The following is a 23,185-nucleotide window of genomic DNA, read 5'->3' on the forward strand; positions in this document are numbered from 1 at the left end:
TAGCGAGGAAAGCGGATAATGGTGTGTATGCCGATTGCATCACGGGATACGTGGTTGTTTAGGCCTCGTGTGTGCAACTGGGGGCAGTCGCGAGGTCAGCCTTTTTATGGCTAAGCCCAAAGATTACTGGGCTTTGAACAAGACATAACCACCAGGCCCCGGATGCAGAGGGATACCGGCTCTGTTCTCCTCAGCTCCGCTCGGATGCTTCCTCCCTTTGATGTGCTCAAATCCCTGCGACAGGGTGAAAAGCAGCCTCGACCTCTGTCTCACCTCTCACAGTTAGTCATTCCAGAGCGGACCCCAGGTAGTTCTGGGAGACGCCTAGTTTTTTGTTTTGCAGCAGCAGCTGCATTGGTGATTCTAATGATAGGTCAGATTTTGAATTATAGTGTATACAAGACACTCACAACATTAGCATACAATATACCAAGATACACTAGAAACAGAATACATACAGTATAAACATAATTATTGTCCAAGGGCTGTGAGTTACGGATACATCGTTCTCCAACGCAGCTGCCATGCCTTGACTTCTCTATGGATTTTCCTAAAACAAAAACGACCTTAGTGAACAGCCAACTTAAAGACTTTCTTTTGTCACATCCCGAGTGTGAAATTGAAGCCATTTAACATTCAGACATCCAAAACAAATCTGGGTTATTATCCTGGATTTGTTCAAATAAACAAAACTTCTTCTAATGAAGTGAGACTGAAACAATAATGCCAGATGAGACAAAACACAATCTCATCACACAGTCCAATTGAATTTGCTTATATCCAACGTGGTCCACCGTAGTAGTAGTAGTAGTAGTACTAGTAGTACCCTCTAATCCCCTGCAAGCTGAAACGCAGAGACGTGGCAAAACACAACGGCACACCCACACGGGAGAGGACCATTTCATAAACATGTAAAACTTGTAAAATGACCAATTTGAAAAGTCATGAATACTAAAAACCCACTATTTTGCAGCAAGCTGAGGTGGTATATAGCAAGACTCAGGAGGGGGGTCATCCTTCCTTTCCTTCCGTGCATCCTTCCTCCAACCATTCCTCCCTCCCTCCCTCTCTCTCCGCTACCCACTCTCCCATGCCAATAGGAACACCCATAGTCCCCACGAGGTCTCGGATTCCTTTGGGCTAACTGCAGGCAAGTGCAGGGAGGAGGGGGGGGGGGGGGGGGTGACCGGCTTGAGGAAATTGTACCACTCCTCGTTTGCTTTCAAGTCCCCAAATTCCATGCACAAAATTGGTGAAGTCTGGGGCCCTGAGCTGGGAAAACAGCTAAGTCAATAGGCAGCAATGAATTCTTATTTACCCAGCTGGAGGGGGGAGGGGGATAATGGGACAAGACAGAAGAAGAAGAAGGCCCCTGAAGTCACCCAGCTGGGACAGCAGGGCCAGTGGCCAAAACCACATTCTACTTCCTCCCTCCCTCCATCCCTCCGTCCGTCTGTCTGTCTGTCTGTCTGTCTGTCTGGTCGCTCCTCACATATCTTTCTGCTGGATTCACAGGGCTAATCACAGACCAACAAAGACTGGCAAGTGTCTCAAACGGTTTCATGTCAAAATGATATGAATTTGGCTGCGGACAGACCCACATAAACTCATAAAATACCCTATGGTTAAAGTGGTTAAAATGATTGTGACGCTATTTGAGACCTATTTGAGTTCTCAGACTCAAACCTTTTCAGATTTTCACATCAAGGACCCCAAAATCAAATGTCTGCATGACATGGACCCCCAGAATAGAACCTCTGTAAAAAATTTGATATTAAAAAAAAAAAAAAATTATGAATGTGATGCTATATTACTTACTTTTGCTAGGGACCCCCTGCATCTATCTATCAAGAAAATAATGCATTGAAGTTATTAACAAAAGAAGAGTTCAAATCCACAGGAGTGGAGGTAGAGAGAGACAGAGAGAGATTTTTGGCCTTACGGTTTCTCCCAAGGAGGCGGCCAGCATGTGAGTGACAGGTGCCATGTGGGGCGGGGCCAGCGGCCCAGTGTCTCTGAGCAGGGACTTTGTGCAGTCGTAGGTGACGAAGAACGCAGCGGCTGAAACCAAGCAGAACCGCAGCCGTTAAAGGCCCATTAGTCAACCTGCATACAGCAATTAATATCTCTCACTGCCGCTGACAGGAGAGACGCAGAGGAGGTGAGTGACTGTGAAAGTGTGTGCGTAACTGCGTGTGCGACTGTGAGTGTTCCCTTTGCGTGTGCGTGTCCGTGTGTATGAGTGTGTGTGTGTGTGTGTGAGAGAGAGAGACTAGAAAAGTTGTGCAGGTCCCACACAAAGAGAAAGTCCTGACTCTACAGCTAGTAAAACAAAGGAGTGCAGCAACACACTGAATTTGAATTCATTAGCAAACTGCAGCAGAAGCTGCGTTACTCCGTTCAAAGACTGGGGCATTTAAGCTCAGCCTTTCTCCGAATCGCTGATGATATACAGTATAATTTCGTTGCAGAGAGGAAACCTCATAACTCAATTTTTTTTTGTTTAGCGTGAATCAGTCAGTGCTAACACCCTTTAAGTCTGTGTTGTTTCGAAAATATTTAACCAATGGAAAGTAGTAAAAAGTGCTTTGGACTCCACCACCTCTCTCCCTCTCATGGAAGTAATTGACAATAAATAAAGTCACAACACCAACTCTGAGGAGGCAGTAGTGCTTTATTTTAAAAAATATACGGTTTTCTTAATTTCCTGAAAATGTTATATTTTTCATTTTCAGAAAAATGTTTTGGCGACAGCAGAGATATAATACTGTACACATAATACTGTACACATCCTACAAATTTAGCCAATAGCGATCATCAAAAATACAAGATACACACCTTTCAGATAACACTATTTACTATAACTGCAATCTTGCATTGTTAAGTATTTTCCTTCCCCTTAAAAGAAAAATGACAAAATGCAAGTTATCCCCATTTTCTCATGCTACATCCATCAACATGAATATGCCTGTCAAAAAGCTAGCGACACAAAAGCCAATGGATGATCTAATAAAATATATTGTCTCTGTCAGCTGAAAACCTCATACTATCCAAAACTGTTACTTTTCAGGATTAAAAAACAGCAAAAGTTGCAGATCTACAAGCTTGATAAGCTTCGCTTAAAACCACTTTTGATGCTTTTGTGTGAGGCTGCCTGTATCGTATGATCAAGTAGGGCGTTAATTCACAACACAAACAACAAAACACAACAAGTTAGAATATGGAGATGAGAGGTTTCTGCCCGACAGCGCTCGGAGTCACCCCATAAATAATTAATATGAACAGTAGCAGCTCTGTGGACACAATGACATCCTCCGGAGGATTTACGACTCTGGCTCATTTTCCACTTTGAAAATGTTCACACTTCACACCACAGTGACTTTTAAAGAATAAAACTGCTAGCTGGATCCCACAAACAAAGTCAATTACAGACGGTCTCCAAGTTCCTTATTAATGGCTTGTGACTGTTAGCACCACTGCAGTGAAACTAAACACAATAGTATAGTATGCTAATGCAGCTAGAAAAGTGCAGATCTCTGCCAGACCGGGTTGAGCTATACCCAGGGCTGTGGCAGTCGCAGGGTGCGGCAGTCAGGGTACGAGGAAGCTGCGGGGGCTAAATACATTTTATACGACAGGCGGTGCAACTTTTCCTATGGGCTGGAAAGAAAGCGCTTTTGGTGGTGGGCTTTATTAATTAAATTGGTTCATAATTCATATTAAATCAAATGGTTCACTAATAGCTAATCATGATGATAAATCGTTAGTGATTAAGCATCTTAAGTCATAAGCACAGCTTGAGTGAACTACAGTCCATTGCATGGGCATTGAGAGGTGGTAAATAATGAGTGAACTACAGTCCATTGCATGGGCATTGAGAGGTGGTAAATAATGCAGTCAGGAATCAGGATTCCAGTCCACAGGGAGGCGTACTGGATAGTGCAGTGGTTCTCCACCTTTTCAGGCCGTGACCCTGAAAATAATCACTTTTGAACTGGTGACTCCCCTGATAAGCACTTGGAGAGTAGGAGTTGAGGTATTCAATTTAGTTTGACTTGGTTCCACAGATAAATATTGTAAATATAGCTGATCTTTTTCTTCTTTCTTATATTATTTGACAATTTGGCCAATGGTTGACCAGTTTTTATAGCATCTTCTGTTGATTATACTTTAAAGTCTTAACGGTCCTTAATTGTCACCTCCCTGTCATCTGGGGAGGCCCAAAAAGCATGTGGGGTCCCCCCTGGGGGTCGGTCCTGACCCACAAGGACCCACCACTTGGAAAGTGGTTGATACAAATACAAGAGATTTATAACAAGAGGCAAAACCCCTCAAATATTTGGAATCACCACTAGATGGACTTCAAGATTGCGGCAATGCTTTCTATGCAACACCTCAAACATGCACGGGTCGCGCATACTGCATACATGCATGCGCACACATGCACCCTGACATTCTGAATGAATATGTTAAAAATTTCAGCTTTGATCCATTCATAAACATGAAAAATAAATGAGTCAATCAATATATGAGAGTAGAATATGATTTTAAAAAAGTTTTGTACAGCATGACTTTTTTATGTTTTTTTAAAGTAACCGGAAGTTACATCAACGGTCATCACTCCAATATGGCGTAGTTACTATGGGGGTTAATGGGAGTTTCGCCTCCATGGTACCATCATTCCATGGGTAGAAGGAAGTTTCATGCGTTTGTTTTTCAGGAAGTGAACGCTTTCTAGTGTAGTGCAGTGTGGTGTTGAAGTACAGTAAATTGTGTATGGCTCCCCCTGTTGGGAAAGTGCATGTGTCAAGTTTGTGCTAGGTGTGAATCTTTTCCCATGTTAGTCTAGTTTGTCAAATTGCCAATGCACACACAGAGGAACTCGGTCTTGCCCGAAATGTCAATATGACATTACATTTTTAGAAGGATGCTAATTTGTGAGCTTATGGTAGGATCGGTACCAAATGCTCTTTAACAAAATCAGCACCGGGATTTCTTTCAAAATAGCAGCTCGGGGTGCCGCGAAGATATGTCAGCTTTTACTCTGAAAGCCCCCTTTTCCATTCCATACAAAAACCGGGAGAAATAATGTTGCTTGCTTACCTCGCTATGATTACGATAAAGTCACTAGATGAGCCCTCGTGTTCATATTTTAAACGAGCGGCTTGGTGAAGTCAGAAATGAAGAGCTTAGTATATCCATCTGGTCAAAACCACGGAGAGCTCACTAGATTAGGAGATACAAGCCTTTCTTTCTGAGTGGTAAACAGGGAAGTGAACGGCAGCGCACATGCGCGAACAGCAAGGAGTATGGTGCAGAACCCAAACCAACCCAACCCAAAAAAAAGGAAAGAAATCTGAATATATTTATTTCGTTTGAGATCAACGAAAATGCCCTAGGACCGATCCATCGGTTGGATTAGCTAGGACATACGGTCTAAATGGGTTAAGGACCAGGTCTTTCTTATGGATGTGCGATTACACAGCTGTAAGTACCAAACGATTGTGGTGCTGATAATAGAAATGTTGAACACATCATTTTACAAAAAGCTGATGATAGCTTACCATTCGGGAAGGAACCTATGGCAGCAGACGGGACACCGGCGTAGATTCCCCGGAAGCCTCCGGCCTTGTAGAAGCCCTGCTGGCTCTGTAGTCTGGTCTTAAAGGTGTCCAGCGGAAACAGGGTCAGGTCTACACACATCCCTGCACAGCCCCCTGCCTGGTGGGACATGGAATAATTATCATCACACATACCCACACAGCCCCCTGCCTGGTGGGACATGGAATCATCATCATCACACATACCTGCACAGCCCTTTGCCTAGGCTAGGACATGGAATCAGACATCATCACACACAGAATCGTTAATAACCTCCTATTCTGTAGAGATGTACCTACCGATACCATTAAGTCTAACCTCGTCTCTAATTCCCAGCGTCCCTCTCAATTCAAACCCTAAACCCAATTAAGCTATTAGTACAAAATAGCACCTTTTTTTTCAAACACCATTAGAGGCGTATAGTATAAAGATATACTTATTCTGTAAACATTCATGCACACAGTTACAGCTTACAATATTAAATGCACAGACTACTGTGAACACTAAAATTCTTTACTAGGTCATTGGAATGAAATAAAAAAGGTGTCATTTTCGAGGGGGGCCTATATAGAAGTTAGAACAATGATAAAACATACACATTCAGACAAAATAGTTAAGACAAAACAAAACAAAACAATTACAACAACCACATCAAACACACATCGAGTCTAACTTTTATTTTCTGTAAGAATCAATACAAATATATGTATGATAGTCCGAGGCTAGTAGGTCTACTGTACTATATAGTGTACAGTACATGGTTCTCGAAGTGTGGTCGGGGACCCCAAGCTAAATCATCGAAAGTTAAACCAAATGGACCAAACTGTCATTGTACAAATGAAACAAATGGACCCCTAAGGGTACACTCAGAGTTAAATGAACACTGAGAATGTTACAGTGTAGACTGAGGTTACATTTATGTTATCAAATGGGGGTCTAAACTGATCATTGTGGTCATTAAACGAGCACACCATCCCCTAGCCCTACAAGCAGAACCCAATGCTACTGAAGTTTCTGACATTTTTTTAGAGCTACTGAAGTTTCTGACATTTTTTTAGACCCAGAGCAGCGACATCCAAATTTCATAAAAGCTTTACGGAGGGTTCCGAGAGGGGCTAACCATCCGTTAAAATGGGGCCAATAAAAGCCAATAAAAAAGTATACATTTTGGGGATCCTCGACATGAAAAGGATTCTAAACACCTGCAGTACAGTACAGTATTAGGTGTGGAAAAACGACACAACAGAAAATAACACTACAGTTTAAGATATTGTGGTGGGATAAAAAATGACTAATAAGTCGAAAGGATTCAAAAAGATAAAGCTGCAACATTACCAGCAGAGACGCAGTGAACTCTTGCCTGTCCATGTCGTGTCGTGTTGCTGTGTGTGCTCTCTGTTACTGTCAGGCTGTGCACTGTGTTGGATGGAGCAAATCAAAACATGCCGTTCAAGGGCGCCGCCATCTTTACACAAACACACACGCAGACACTTCCGCAGTGAGATCACGTGATCGCATGCATGCAGTGTGATTCGCTGGTTGGTTTTCTAAGAGACGGCACTTGTTTGGGTCTTAGAGGTTTGGGTACGTACACTGTACTATGATAATATCATATTTATATTGTGTTGATGAGTCTAGACGATTGCATAAATCATGAGTGGGTCGATTGATTGATTGATTGAAAATGGTATTAGTTTGTAGAATGGGTACACTACAGTTCAATGAAAGTACAGGTCAATACAAAATCTGCTAAGAGGATAAAGCACTATAAGTACAGTACTAAATTACTATTAAGACTTGTTTACATAAGGGTCCTCCATTTTCAATTAATCAGAAATTATACTTTTATACAAAGATGGGTTGAAAGTGGGTGACGTCATCCTTTAAGTACAGTATAAAAGTAGCAATATCACAATGTAGAAATTATTCTATATTACTTGAGTAAAAGTAGTCTGACATAAAAAGTACCAAAAGTTAAAGAAAAATACTAATTATGCAGAATATCCCTTTCCACAGGTTTTACAAGTTTTCAAAATGTGTCAAAATCTTATTGGCTATATGTTTTGTAATAATCTAAATCTACAAAATACATGCTCATTAATAGCGTGGAATTAAAAAAAAGTGCACTATTTCCTATGAGATGCAATAGTGCAGCAGAAGTATAAAGCACAAAAAATTGAAATACTCAAGTAAAAGTACCTATATACCTGAGTAAATGTACTTGGTGCGTCTCCAGCAGTGGTGCTCAGGTGAGCAGCAGTGTGTTCCTTCGCCGTGACCCAGGGGGAGGGGCTGGGTTATTTATGGGCTCCTGTCAGCCCAGGCAGAGGCTCCTATTAAGGGGGGAGCAGGTAGACAGGCCACCACCTCTTTATTCTCAGCAGCACCAGACCCAATGATGTCTGGGCCGAGTGCGCCCGGTTTGAGACCCGGTGCCCGCCATCCATCTTGTTGAAGCGCACGCGTCTCGGAGGGATCCCGTTGGACGAGCTATAGGGCCCCAGCTGTGGCAAGACTATGGGCCGCTCGTCTGTTGGTGTGTGTGTGTGTGTGTGTGTGTGTGTGTGTGTGTGTGTGTGTGTGTGTGTGTGTGTGTGTGTGTGTGTGTGTGTGTGTGTGCTGTTGTGGAGCTGTAATTGGCCCGGGCACAGCATCAGGAGGAGTGGTATTCACAGACATCAGCTCTCTTCTCCTGGTGTCCTCCTGATATGGTGCTCTTCAGCAGCACATGCTGTGAGTCTTAACCTATGGGTCGGGACCCCCAGGGGTACTGTGATTGAGGGGGGGTCCCCCAGATGAGATGACAGTGAAGTGACAATTTAAGGATTTTAAGACCGTTTTCATAAATAAACAAATAAAGAAAGAAGGGGAAAAAATACCATTAGCAATAATGGTATTTTTGGCCAAACACTGGCCAAATTGTCAAATAATAATTTATAAGAAAGAGGCAAACATTTTGAAAATAGCAGATCTACAAGCTCACAACCCTGGATTGGCTATTTTCACAATGTTTATCTGTGGAACCGGAATGCCTCAATATCCTCGGTAACCAGGCTTTTATTTTCATTCACATTCCGATACATTCCATACGCCTTTTATTGGTTTTTGAAGGGACAGACAGTAAGCTATGCAAGTGTTTTAAAAAATATATGTTAGACCTATTATAGTGACACGATTCACTTTTTTCCCAGAAAAGTACAATTCCCTATCCTTCTAATCAGAAACTATAAGGTTGGCTTCTCATCTGTGTACATTTGTGTGTGTGCATGCCTTGAACATGTTGACATTGTGATTGTCGTATAAATGTATCATGATTGTGAAATAATCAGTTTAATAATTTTGTCGAATTCAAAATATTTGTATTGTTTATACCTTTGTTGCGTTGCAAATACACGATTGCCTTTTTAGACATGACTCAGGGACATTAGGAACCTTATGCAACAGATGTTGTGCGTGTGTGACATCTAGTGGCTGGATAAGTAAGTCTTGCCGAGCCATGAGGCCCATGGGGCAGGAGCCTATTTCCTCTTTCTGTATTGAGGCAGCTTGAAGTACACCCCAGAGAGATGATGTGTATACACCCCCTGGACAATAGACATGATGTACAAGTACACCCCCTGGACATGACACTATAGTATATATGTCGCAGGGACTGGATAATTGTCTCCATACTGTATAGCACCTTTCAGGCTAACGATCGCGAAGATGCCGTTCTCACCAGCAAGCGACACCGCTGTGTCGATGATGCGTTATCTGAATAACACTCGAGAGTGTTCATTTACCCCGTCTAAAGGTCAATGAGAAGCACCCGGAGTCTGGGCAGATTTGCAGGGAGCACCATTGATGTTGACCCGCTCAGAGTATGATCTCAGAGATAAAAGCGAGAGGGGAACTTATTCACCGTCAGCCCTCAGAGTCAGCAAAGGGCAATTCTAACCCCGCAGGCTGTCTTTGAAAAACCGAAGGGCGAAGCATGGGAGGATTATAAGCCACAAGGAAGAAGGGAGTTAGGGAGACCGTGGAAGTCTGGAAGAACTCCAAAACTAGTGCCAACGGCAATGAGGTTTGTAGTAATAAATTGCAAAGCCATCATCTGATGGCAAACATTTGGCTCTCCTCCGTGTGTGTGTGTGTGTGTGTGTGTGTGTGTGTGTGTGTGTGTGTGGCAATGTAGCTACAGTGAACTCTGAAAGGGTCATTTCACTTGCCCAGGTGAGAGGTTGTACAGAGTTCCACACAAAGTTCCAGGCAGTTCATGGTGCGTATGCATGTGCACTTGCGTGTGTGCCCAGTGCCCCATGTACAGTATGCGTGTCTGTCTCCACAGTGACACCATTTGTTTGAAATGAATTTTAATCGTCACAGGTTTAGAGATCAAGTTTCTTTCAAGGCAATTAGTGAAAGCACCATCTGTAATGGTCATTGTTTTGAGCACAGAGAAACACGCACACACACACAGGTCGGCACACGGTACTAGCCGATATGCAGCTTTATTATTCATGAATCATGAGACAGGGTCAGTCAAGCTGCACGGTATGAACTTAAGCCGAACATAACTTCTGCTCATTAGCCGACCAAACATTTGCATCATCCGGACACTTGCAACAGCAGGGGAATGAAGTGCTACAGTATATACGACATGAGCATCTCTCGTGCTGAACCCTGTGCTGTTGCTGCTGTAGCTGTTTATGCACAAACAGACAGGACAATAGTACAATGTCAATAAGCGTATGTGGAAGGGAGGCGGAGTGGGAGGTAAAGGACGAGGTTAGGAAGAGAGCAGGGCAGAGGTACGGCAGTAAATGGTGTTGGGGGTGAGAGCGGTCATAGATAAATTGAGCTGGGCGGGGTGGCGTTAGGGTGGGGGGGTTAGGGAGAAAAGAAGCGAATAAAAGAACATTCATTATAAATTCACTGAATCGACAATCTGTCAGCCTGTAACGTGGTCGCGGCTGCCGTCCGTGGTAGCGCGTGTACCTCCGCTGCGCCATATCGACTCGCGTCACGCCTGAACTTCCTCTCGCTCCTTATCACCTTTTGGTTGCCAGCATATCACTCCCTCGCCTCCCATCTGCCACCACGAGAGCTGCTCTTTGCTCCGCCGCGAGAGCCTTCCAAGACCATGTCATCATCATACCATCTTCCTCTTCCCCTTTCTCGCCTGCCCTGCCCTCTCATCCCTGCCAGGTCACCATGTGAAATATGATCTGCCTGTAGCATATTGATCCCTCGCTTTGCTCTTGCCTAAATATAGATGGATCACAGTCGAGGCAAAAGCACTCCTGGCTGACCAGGTCCTGGCCGCCTCCTCGTCCTCCTCTTTGTCAGTGCCACTGGCCATCTGGGTCAACATTGATTGCTATGATGAACTTCACCGGGAGGGACAATTCTGATGGATTCTCTGCCCCCTTGTGTGGGGCTGTTGTTGTTGTTGTTGGCTGTTGTTGGTGGTAGTAAGAACGGGTGATGTGAAGGAAGTAGTGTTACACAGGCTGAGCTGTGATGGTCATCGATTTACTTTCATGGACATGCCCATCGGCTCGACAATATTATGAGCCCCACCTGTCCTGACCTCCCTCTCTCTACTATACCTGACCTGTACAACCTCGGCTACATGGCCGCTGGAGAAGTTTGGGCTGGCCCCGAGGTCCAAAAGGGCCCTTCTACAGAGGCACTCCCAAAAGCATCTTGACTGGTTGCATGCATCATTGTCTTGTACATTGGTAGGCTTACCCCTGAGAGCATCACCCTGATGGGTTGCATCACTGGCTGGCATGGGATTGTGAACTGTGAACCAGAACAAAGACATTTTACTCTTATGTACCACTACACGAGATGTAAACCGTTTTAAGGTCAACCATACAGTTTACCTTAAAACGGTTTTGTGCAACGGTTTTGTACACCAATGCAACTTTGAGTTGCATTGGTGTGGTTACCTTAAAACGGTTTTGTGGTTTTGGCGTAACAATGAAGAGAAATCTTGAACCTTAATTGCCTCCCCTCTACAGTATGTTGAAACAACAATCTCCACCTAAAGCCACAGATGGAATCTGGTTTCTCCTGGGAAGTCGTCAATGCTTTTGTAGCTGAAGGCAATTAGCCGGCATTTCTGTTCACTCCTGAACTGTCCACAGAAAGATGGTGTCACTGAGATCCAAGCCCTAACAGGTTGAAACTTTCCACCACAGAAACAAGGTGAGAGCACCCCAAACAACAATACGTCACATAGCGGTGCAAAGGCTTTGCATCTTCCTGCACCGTTTGATAAATAGTTTCTTCCAATCGTAACTTGCTATTGCTACAGACAACATCACCATTCTGGCTCAGTGATTCACACGAGTATTTTTTTATTTGTTGGTGAGAGATTACATCTACAGTACCTATTTGCCCCGTTGGACCCATGGCAATTTGCAAACAATCCAAAACAGAGTTATCAACGATAATATTGCCTGTGATGTGACAATAAAGCTGATTCTCTGCTTTGTGGGGGGGGGGGGGGGGTGTTGGGGGGTACTACCTGTCAGTGGGGAGTGTTGGCTGATGAATGAATATCAACATCCTAATACATTATGACAGGCAATTCCTCCTGTCAAAATATGACCCCCCCCCCCCCCCCCAGTCAAAAAACACATTGTTTGAAATAGACACTCATGCTTTCCAAGGTGTGATTTGGGGTCCTAAGGATGAATACAAAATGAATATCAACATCTTAAAACCAAAATGTTGAATTGTGGGTTTGAGCTCACATGCCCTTTTGATGTAAATCAAAAGGAGGGGTAACTATATGTCCTCCCAGAGAGCCAATGTTATGAGAAGTCTTTCAGTGTCTCTCTTTCTCTTTCTCTCTCTCTGCATGGATCTATTCCATGTGCACCGGTCAATCGAGCACATGCACGCGACATAAGACAAACAGGGCGTGCGTGCGTGCGTGCGTGTATTTCTATGCTTGCGAGGGCCCCATGTGTCCCCACAAGTAGGGCTATAGTCACATGTTTGAGTGGTGCAACCACTCCAAGGAACAGCTACAGTATGTCCCTATGTTTAGAGTACCAACATGTCCCTATGTTTAGAGTACCAACAGGGGGCACTGTTGCACCACTCACTTCAGACCGGTCTGATTTTAAATATACATTGCCAGGACCAGTTTTCCTGGTCCTCACAAAAAGGAATGGTATTGTCTTTATGGTTAAAATAATTTTCTGAGCAAGGCTTACAGTACAATATAGGATATAATTCCGGATGGGGGTTTAGTTAGAGAGTTCAAGTTTAGGGGTTACGGTTATTACCGGTACTTTACTTATGCCTATCGCTCCTTTTCATGGAGCATAGGCCGTTGACTACAGTTCGCCAGAGTCCTCTATCCTGGGCCTTCTTTTCCAGCTGTTTCCATGTCAGTCCATACTGCTTGATGTCAGTCTCAAGGTCCCTGCGCCAGGTGTTCTTCGACCTCCCTCTCTTTCTTGTGCCTTGTGGGTTCCATCTAAGGGCTTGTCTTGTGATCCAGAGCTTCCGGAGTGTGTGGCTGATCAAGGTTCAAGGTTGTCTTTATTGGTCTCCCTAGGGAGGAATTTGTCTTGGAGACAGAGTCACAGCTGCATACAAAAAACATATACACATTCACATAAGAAAAACACCATGAAACACACAAACATAATACAAAACTGAGATATTGCACACATTCCCTTGATAAAGTGCAACTAGTCAATAAAGTGCATTCGGCAATCTCTGATTGAGCATTTTGATTGACAGGAGAACAAAAGAGTGTTTAAATCTATTATACACATACCGTGGAGTTCTATATCTCCTACCGGATGGTATTAGCTCATATTCTCGGTACAACACATACAAAGGGTCAGATACAATATTCCGAGCTTGTCTCCATCCCCACCTTCTTCTCTTACTCTCCTCTTCCACTGGCGGCAGACCCGCTCTCTACCAGAGGTCGTTATTGCTGATGGTGTCTGGCCAACGGATGGTCAGGTGTTGATGAATGAATTGTTGTCCTCCACGTCTCTGATCTGCATAATAGTACTGGCTTGACGTTTGAGTCTGAGCTGTTTAGGGTTATACTATATATATTGTAGAGATTTATTATGAGTTTGAGTATTGTTGTGCACGGGGAAATAGCAGATCTATAAAGCTCCTAATGCGTCGCAGCATGATGTGTTGTGAGCTTGCTGTGAGCTTTTAGCCGGCTTTAGTGTTATAGGGTAAACATTTTCATTTTTTTAAAATGGCATTCATAAAATTGGCATCCTATGATGATGTCCTAGTAGTCTAATATAAATGTGCGTGCGTGCGTGCGTGCGTGCGTGCGTGCGTGCGTGCGTGCGCTAGCCTCACCAGGGCATCTCTTTCATTGACTCTGTAGGTCAATGAAGATGGAAGGGCTGCGTTACAGTGAAATATGCACAAACATGTCTGGCAATCTGATCCTATCAGTTGCGGCTGGATGTGGAGCCTTATAGAAATACAATAGATCTCCTCTCAGAGGAGCTCTCACAGCGACATTTGATTCATGTCCCTTCATAAAGCGACTCATCATTCAGCACTATGACGTCAACACCAAGACACATAACGGACACGTGAGTCTCATGAGAGAGCTCTGATGAATGGTATAGTCTTGTAGCATATAACATTTTGGTCAAATATATCAGATATATCTAATTCTATCACTCTCCTCTTAACACTGCTGCTTCATTGTGCCTTATTAAATATTCCATACACCTGCTTGTGTCCATTGAGCCAGGGTGTGTGCACATCTGGCTTCTTCCAGTTCATTGTTATCATTTTACGAGCAATAATTTAGAGCACTGTTTCCTAAACAGTGAGTCGCGGGACCCTTCTTTGGGTGTTAGACCAATTTCTATGGGTCGCGAGTAAATATCTCCTTTTCTCCTCTTATTTTCTCCGTTTCCTACATTTACAAATATATATTAGGCCTATTTATCACAAAGAATTGCTGTGACAATTACAGCATATTTCATAAGTATTTCTTGAAGAAAATGAAAAGATATTGCCTAATAATTTGCATAAATATCTAATTGCAGATCGAAGTTCACATTGAAGTTCACATGACACATGACACATGTCTATATGGTGGATTTTTATTAAACAAAAACTTTGCAAATAGAACGAGAGGATAATTCAAGCTTTCCGTACAGCTGCAATGAGTTTAACGTTGGCGTAGGTATTAAAGATGCCTGGGTTGTGAGGATTGGAAGCTGCTGTTCCTCTCCAAATGTCACACTGCATGGTCAGATCATCAGACAGGTTTGTCCCTGGAGTGGACAGGCAGTGTTGGCGTCCAGAATGGACCTGAACTGGACTCTCTTTCCACTGTGGTCTTGTAGTTGTTGGGATGGGTTCAGCTCTCGGCTGCTCGATCCTCTCTGGCCCTGATCATATAAAAGAGTTGCCATTTCTCAGTTCTGAGTCTGACCCTTACATTTTTCCTTCATCGTCTGAATCTTCTGCTAAACAAGCTGAAATCAATTCAAGCAAGAACAATCAACATCATTGTGATTATCGGGATGAGCTGTGCCTGCATTAACCTTCAATTAGTTTCCCTTCCTGCCTGCCAGCTAGCCTGCCAGTAGGCAGTAAACCAGGGGTCTTCAACAGGGGGTCTGGGACCCCCAGGGGGTCCTCAGTTACTACAGCCACATCTTTGTGATGGGATATTTTTGCGGGGCGCCCCTCCTATGCCCAGCTTTGTGCGCTTGTGTGTACCAAATTGGAGATGATTTGATTGGCTGAGCACGGAATGTGATGTATGATGGAGGATGTATGCTGTTGAGCACCCCTCACTTCATACGAGTGTGATTTTTTTTTAAATTAAACCTTAAACCCTATAGCATCCCTATTCTGAGGAATTTCGCCAAAAATATCCAATCTACAAGCCCAGAGGCGTTGTGAGCTTGTAGATTTGGAATAGCAATTGGTGTAGCAGGAACAACAGACCATGCACAGGGTGAAAGGTCAAGTTTACTAAGTATTGACAGTTTAAGAATCCTATGAAACCTAGGAACAAGTTTAATCTTTACACAATATGTAGACTACTGGGGGGTCCCTAGCTGCATCATCTCTATCAGCTAAGGAAGGGGTCCTTGTGTCACGGCCCCTGCCAGTGTCCTGTGTGTGTCTATTTGTGTTAGTCTGTCTGTCTGTCTGTGTGTGTGTGTGTGTGTGTGTGTGTGTGTGTGTGTGTGTGTGTGTGTGTGTGTGTGTGTGTGTGTGTGTGTGTGTGTGTGTGAGCATGTGTGGGCGTAGTCTTGGTTCCTGGCTTTCCAGATTGGCACACCTGGCTCTGATCATCTAATCTCACTCACCTGCCTGCCATCTTCTCATCACCACCACTCCATAAAAGCCCTGGTTTCCTCGCCGCACGGCTGCCAGATCGTCCCACAGTTCTCCGTGCATTGCCTGCCTGCTTGCCTGCCAGCCTACCCACAACCCCAGCTCCTGCTAACTTTCTACAAGCTCATTCTGAAAAGTTGCATATCTACAAGCTCATCATTTGTTTCAATAAACACCCTTGGACTTTGCCCTCCTTGTCGTGTCTGCATTTGGGTCTGCAAGTTTGGTTAAACGTGACACCTTGACCTGAATAACGCGTTGAAGACAGAGTACAGCAACTTGCAATGGGCCTGGTCTACAAGATTTGCTACACCACCAAGATACCCATGTATCTGTCCACGATCACAACACCAAAGGGAGTTCAACAAACCACGTGCAATTTCGCTCCTATGCCACTAAAATGTGGAATGCCCTACAAACGGCCATTAAGAAATGTGAATCCATAGACTGGCCCCTGTAAAAAAAGGCAAAGTCCTTTTCCCCCATACTGTACACACTTTTTTACTATCCTTAACTGTATTATGATGAAGTTTTTCATATAAGTGTATATTTGTACGTCTTTAAATGTTCTGATGAATTGAAAATGGAGGACCCTGATGTAAACAAGTCCTTCTGGTTTCCTCCTCATAGCACTTTTTGTATTGTACCCATTCTACATACTGTGCATAAAATGTTCAATCAATCAATCAATCAAGACCACTGGATGTCAAGAGATTATAGAGCTTCTCCAACCCTAACAGTGATGCAGCAGGTCAACCTCCTCCCCCGTTAACAGCTGATTATATTCGAGACACAGTGAAACAAATGTTTGCCTCAGATTATCCTGTGCAAATGACCTTTTGGTCAACGCACTGAGGGAGATGCTACCATATAACCTTTACATTTGGATAACATCTGGGCAGCATGGGCCAACATACTGTGGTACAAGAGTGTCACCTAGTGGACATTGATGAAATAACAAAAATCCAACTGGATTATTTAGCTATAAACACCATAGTTCATTATGATGACTATTAGTCATTTGAAAAGGGGGAAATGCATTAGAGTCCAAATCCAGGGACAAAATACTGGAAATAATGCCAAGAACAATTAAACTGCAGTGCAACTGAGCAGCACACGCATTGAAACAGCCTTCATGCAGTGCCAGTTGACCTACTAGCAGCAATGTCTATAATGACTCTATTCGACTCTCAGTAACACAAAGTGTGCTTCATTAATCCTGCATTTATAATTCATATTCATGTCATTTATCAGCCGTCAGCCTATTCCTCTTCAACCAATGGGAGGAGCGTTCTAATCAAGCTGACTCTAGTCGGTGGAATTCCTTCTGGACCCCATGGGGCCCGTGTTCTTCTGGACCCCATGGGGCCCGTGTTCTTTCTCCTGTGATAATATCCCATTTATGGGCTAATTTCACAATTCATCTTTGAAATAATTGCCTCCATCAATATGAACCAAGACGATGCAGGCCTCATTTTTAGAAGTTATATAGCAGTCTCTCTAACTGCCCATAATGAGGCTCTTGCATGATGATTAATGTGTAGTAGGCTTATAGGCCTAGCCATCAACCTAACATGACATAACCTGGCGTGCTTTGAGTAACACATTTGGACACTACTCACTCCCTTTATAAAAGTGATTTGGTGTGGGGTTAAAATTGAACATACCTCTAGTATTGAATTGAAATCTAAATGCAAGCTTATCTATATTATATCTTTACTGTATTGATAACCAGTAGGGATGAGCAAAAGTAAAACAAATACATCAATCAAAGTCGAATTGGCAGTGCGATTCCAAACAATGTAGAGTTGTTTGTCTCAAGGAAGGAAGGCTTACATATTTATGTTGTCTAAGAAAAATAAAACCCATTCTATAATCGAGCAGTTGGGAAGAATAACAGTCTTAAGTCCATAATTTATTCTGACCCCTCCCCGAAAAGACCCCTTATCTATCAATAAACTGTTATTATGGATAATTTTAGACTGTTATTCGTCTCAACTGCTCATTTGTCGATGGCCTTTAATAAATGAAAGCTTGATGTATAAAGACATTACGGGCCGATGCCGACAGCCTTCATGCAGATGTGACGTTACTTGGGTGCACCAGTGTGTGCATGCCAACATTTTTTTAGGGCAAAGTTATTCCTAGGCTCCCTTTAGCGCCATTGCTGTAGACTATGCAGTATTCTAAAAGCCATACTATCTACATTGCATTGTGTAAGTAGTACTGTAAGTACTCTTGGCTAAAGCCAAAGCCAGAGGCAGGGTGGAACAGGGAGCCAATCCTGCTGCTCTACTCTGTCTGATACTGTACTGTATGTAGCTCTTGTATATTCTGTCTGTCCCGATTTAAACTTGTCCTACATTTTGACTGTTAAAGTTCCTGGTTGTCTTTCTTTGGGCTTTGGACATTTTCATTGTTTTTTCTTTTTTTGGTGGCGGAGGGGGGGGGGGGGGGGGGGGGGGGTGGGATAATCAGCTTTGAGACAATGTTTACTTTCTAATGAAAAAGCAGTGCACTCCACCCGTGTTGACCCAGGATCTGAACCCATTTGGGATCTACTGTAGAGACAAATCTAAACCAAGGTCTGTCATTATGGCAACCTTTTCTCAGGGCTCCATATTGAGAGTTAGGAGATCTGTTTTGTGAAACGGCAACAGGAGTTACAGTGTTAAAACTCATCAGTGCTGAGGCTTTGTTGCCGTCACATTGGTTTTGACCTACGAGGTCAGTTGTATGCTCCAATTTGGCCCGCCAGTCTGAATGCTGGGTCTTTTTGCTTTATCCCCCTCCCCATCTCTTTTGAGAATCAATTGCATATTTGTCACATTTGATTTGTACACGGGTTATATGTTGAAACACGGGAGTGGGTGCATTACCCTTTGTTTCCCAGTATGTATTCCTGTTTGTCTCCACCAGGCCGAAGGCATGGGGAGAGAGTATGTTTTGCACTCCGTCCGTGTGTGTGTGTGTGTGTGTGTGTGTGTGTGTGTGTGTGTGTGTGTGTGTGTGTGTGTCTGTGAGACGCAACTTGGCCTGTTGTAGCGCCACCATGAGGCTGATTTGAAAACTGTCAAGTGGCATTTCTTCCCCAGCCTATAGTGGGAATAGGCATGCACGGCTTGGGATATCCGTGGATATGCACGGCTTGGGGGATATCCGTGGATATGCACAGCTTGGGATACACTGCCATGTCTTCCTTCTCAAAATACATTTCTCTCATGTGGATTCCAAGGGATTCGATTTCCCAAAAGTTGCGTAACTGATCTGACAGTGCCTGTTCCTCACCGACGCTGATGTGCATCACTGCAATGTCCACAACTTCAGTTATGTTATTTTTTAGCGTGGTGACTTCTCCTTGCACCAGCCATCCAAATACACTTTCCAGTGCAACTAGTACTTCATTCAGTCTCTCCATTTTTCCTGTGACCATTTTCCAACATTGGTCTCCACCAATTAGGACTCCTAATTCCACTGCATCCATCCCTATGATGGGTACATCTGCTATGGGCATTCCTTTTGCTTCCAAGTCCCTCCTTATCTTTCCGTTTGGCGCTTTAATCATAGAAGAGCTCAACTTGGGTGTTTCCAATAAATGGACATCAATGCTTTGATTGTTCTTACTATTTCTCAAACGAGCCTTCACTTTCCTGCAGGTAATTCTCTGGGGTGTTTTGGAACCAAACACATACATATTCAACGTTTCTTTACCTATAACTGGCAGGTTAAGTGCTCTGGGAATATCCTCTTTAATGAAACTGCGGGTGCTACCCCCATCTAATAGGCACCTGGCTACTTGGCTTTGCGTTGGTGCATCTATCCAAATCGTAGCTGTCTGCAGTAATACTGTACTATTGTACCTCCGGTATCATTTTCATGAGAATTGGGCACAATACGTTTCCATGCGTGTCGGATACAACTCCCATTGAATCTAGGCTTCTTACTTGTATGTCAATGTCATCATACAGTTTGCGTAATGCAATCACATCTGTGGCCCTTTTAACTGGAGTCAGATTTAACAGTTTGTTCATGTGGGCATTAATTAGATCTTTGCGCCCAAAACGACTGGTATGTAAGCATTTTAATGGCATTGTCATAATTCTGGTCTGATAAAGCCAATCCCCAAGGACTTATATGAAACTTATATTTAGGAGTAATTTACCTACCTTGGGTTCCTCACTTCACTCCGCATTCATCTCATTCTGTTTCAATAAACTGTTAATCTTGAGCGAAGGTGTGGTCTGTTGGTCTCTTACTAAGTGAATACTAATTTAGGCTCTGTTCCATTCTGGTCAGGGTGCTGCTATTGCGCATGTTGGCTCACTGGAAATTCTGCTACACCAGTGGCTCTCCCAGTGCAGGCTCTCAAAGTGTCCTTTGTCCAAATGGGCCTTACGGGTGTGTAACTCTGAGAGTGTACAAATGGAATCAAAATGGACCTGTATTGTACTCCATTTGTTACTGCTGCCATGTCATGGTTTTATTTCTGTATTTTGTCCTCTTGGGGGCGCTCTAAGTGTGTTCAATATGTTGTGGGTTTGGTTGCATCTGTGTTTGGGTAATTAAGCTTGTTGGTTACACCTGTTTGTGAGTGAGAGAGGGCAGAAGTCTCATTACACGGAAGGAGAGTGCACTGTGCAGATCACTGAGAGAGAGAGAGCTCTGTGCAGAAGGAAGAAAGCAGTTGGAAGGAAGAAAGCAAAGTAGACCAGAATAAGTAAAGTAAACTAAGAGAAACGGAGAAGTGAAGTGAACGAAGTAAAGTGAACTGTAAAATGTAAAGCAGAAGACAGTTAAGTACAAGAAATGAAGTAAAGTAAAATAGAGAAAAGAAGAGAAAAGACTGAAGGATCCAAGTCGACCACCCCCCCCCCCCCCCCATTTATGTGCAAGCAGGCAAAGTGGTCAGTATTGTATTTGTTTGTGAAGGTTTATGTATTATCTGAATGTAACAATATGTCCTAAGTAAATGTTTGTTTTGTATGTCAGTTCTACGGTGTTTTACAGCACAGTGTTTTCAGCATGGTGTTAATAAACCGCAGTAAAAAAGAACTCCCGAGTCTCGTGCGATGGATGGGCGGCACACCATTTGTACAATTGGTATCATCGGTAACACCACAAGGAAGTAGGGAAAGGGCCCGGAAGTATGAAGAGTTATGCGGTGTGCACAGAGCCTATTTTATCCAAATTCCAAAACTGCTACTTTTCAGATCTACAAACTCAAAACTTGCGGATCTGCTACTTTTGATGCTTTTGTGTGACACTGTAGTATTATCAAGTAGGGCAGGGGTGCCCAAAAGGTAGATCGTGATCTACCAGTAGATCACAAAGGCTGTGCAGGTAGACCACATGACATGCCCCTAGCCTGGCCTAAAATATAAATAATTTTAATTAAATAAAAAATAGTTCAAGTGGCATATGCCACTTGAATTAAGGTGACTTGATTGATTTACATCAAAAGGGGCCTGCCTCAAACCCACAATGCAATACTTTGTTTTCGACAAATTACGAACGCCACGTGCTGAAAGTGTATACCGCCATAACATCTGGATTGTTAGTTTAACCGCAGCAGCCTTGCATCTTTATTATTGGCATGTCATAAAAATAGGGGAACATTCGGCAAAAACCAACATTCATCAGTCATCCAAAATGGAAGAACAAGAAAGCGACATTGAAGGAAATGAAGGACACATGAAGTGAAACTATGCAAATATTAATATTCCATTACATGGGTGTTGTGTTGTCTGCATCATTCAGAATAACACAGCATTCCAGTCTTGCAAACGTACGTTATTAAAATCTTTATTCAAAGTGAGTGGCATATTCAAAGAGGGTGCATAATGCAATTCATGCATGCATGCACACACTCACGCACACACACTATAACTGATCTAACCTAATGGATAGATGTCTAATGTTAAACCTAACCCTAAGCATAAAAACTTGGGGACACCAATTTTTGTGTTCATATTGACATGCCCTCGGGCCTGTCTAAGGTGCACGCACGCACGCACACACGCACACACACAGACACACTCCAAAGCCCCCACTATTTTCAGCAATGGGATAATATAATTTTTGGTGGGTAGATCTTGTTCTGCTGGTCATTTAGCAAGTAGCTCTCAAGTAAAAAAAAGTGTGGGCACCCCTGAAGTAGGGCATGATTTATGAAGAAAAAAAAGGAGTGTCCAAGGCGCTTTGTGTTGATAAACAGAGTTCATTACAGAATAGCGCAGCATTCCAGTACATTTCCCCCACCAATGGAATGCCATCATGACTCTTATGACTCGCTATTCTAATTGGTCCCCTCGCTATTTCTCATCCTAGAAACCGGCGGCGGCGTGCCACCTCATTTTCCCAGCGGTAATGTTCCCCTGATGCAACGCCTGCAGGCCTGTTGGAAATTACTTCCCTTATGTGTGCAATGATTACTGAATATGCAAGGTGTGAACGGCAGTTACTCTGTGTATGGCCAATCAGCATAAGAGGCTATACACAATATCGTCTCTGTCGGGTGAAAACCGCATATGTCCAAAACTGTTCAGTATTCAAAAGCAGCAAAAGTACAAGACCTACAAGCTCAAAATGCTTCGTGCCATGCTCTGGTCCATAGCATTAAGGCTGTGGGACTGTCCTTCGTGCCATGCTCCGGTCCATAGCATTAAGGCTGTGGGACTCTCCTTCGTGCCATGCTCCGGTCCATAGCATTAAGGCTGTGGGATTCTCCTTCGTGCCACGCTCCGGTCCATAGCATTAAGGCTGTGGGACTCTCCTTCGTGCCACGCTCCGGTCCATAGCATTAAGGCTGTGGGACTCTCCTTCGTGCCATGCTCCGGTCCATAGCATTAAGGCTGTGGGATTCTCCTTCGTGCCACGCTCCGGTCCATAGCATTAAGGCTGTGGGACTCTCCTTCGTGCCACGCTCGGGTCCATAGCATTAAGGCTGTGGGACTCTCCTTCGTGCCATGCTCCGGTCCATAGCATTAAGGCTGTGGGACTCTCCTTCGTACCATGCTCCGGTCCATAGCATTAAGGCTGTGGGACTCTCCTTCGTACCATGCTCCGGTCCATAGCATTAAGGCTGTGGGACTCTCCTTCGTGCCATGCTCCGGTCCAAAGCATTAAGGCTGTGGGACTCTCCTTCGTGCCATGCTCCGGTCCATAGCATTAAGGCTGTGGGACTCTCCTTTACCTGCCGCTGCATGACATGCAGCACAGCCTCCAC

The 23,185-nt window shown here is 43.7% G+C and overlaps 1 protein-coding gene across 2 annotated transcripts in view; it reads right to left on the reverse strand.

Annotated features, from left to right (window-relative positions):
- slc25a26 (solute carrier family 25 member 26) overlaps positions 1-7,054 on the reverse strand; it is a 78,569-nt gene extending 71,515 nt beyond the window's left edge. Inside the window, exons 1-3 of one of the 2 annotated variants that reach the window (XM_080774415.1) lie at positions 6,937-7,054; positions 5,565-5,721; positions 1,943-2,061 (exon numbers count right to left, since the gene is read on the reverse strand). In XM_080774415.1, coding sequence (XP_080630541.1) covers positions 1,943-2,061; positions 5,565-5,721; positions 6,937-6,969 — 309 coding nt within the window. In that variant the 5' untranslated portion in view covers positions 6,970-7,054. The remainder of the gene's footprint in view (positions 1-1,942; positions 2,062-5,564; positions 5,722-6,936) is intronic. The other variant, XM_080774416.1, reaches the window with a different exon arrangement.
- Between the last annotated feature and the right edge of the window lie 16,131 nt (positions 7,055-23,185).

Source organism: Protomyctophum bolini (genome assembly GCF_963924005.1).
Source record: "Protomyctophum bolini genome assembly, chromosome: 2".
Classification (NCBI taxonomy): domain Eukaryota; kingdom Metazoa; phylum Chordata; class Actinopteri; order Myctophiformes; family Myctophidae; genus Protomyctophum; species Protomyctophum bolini.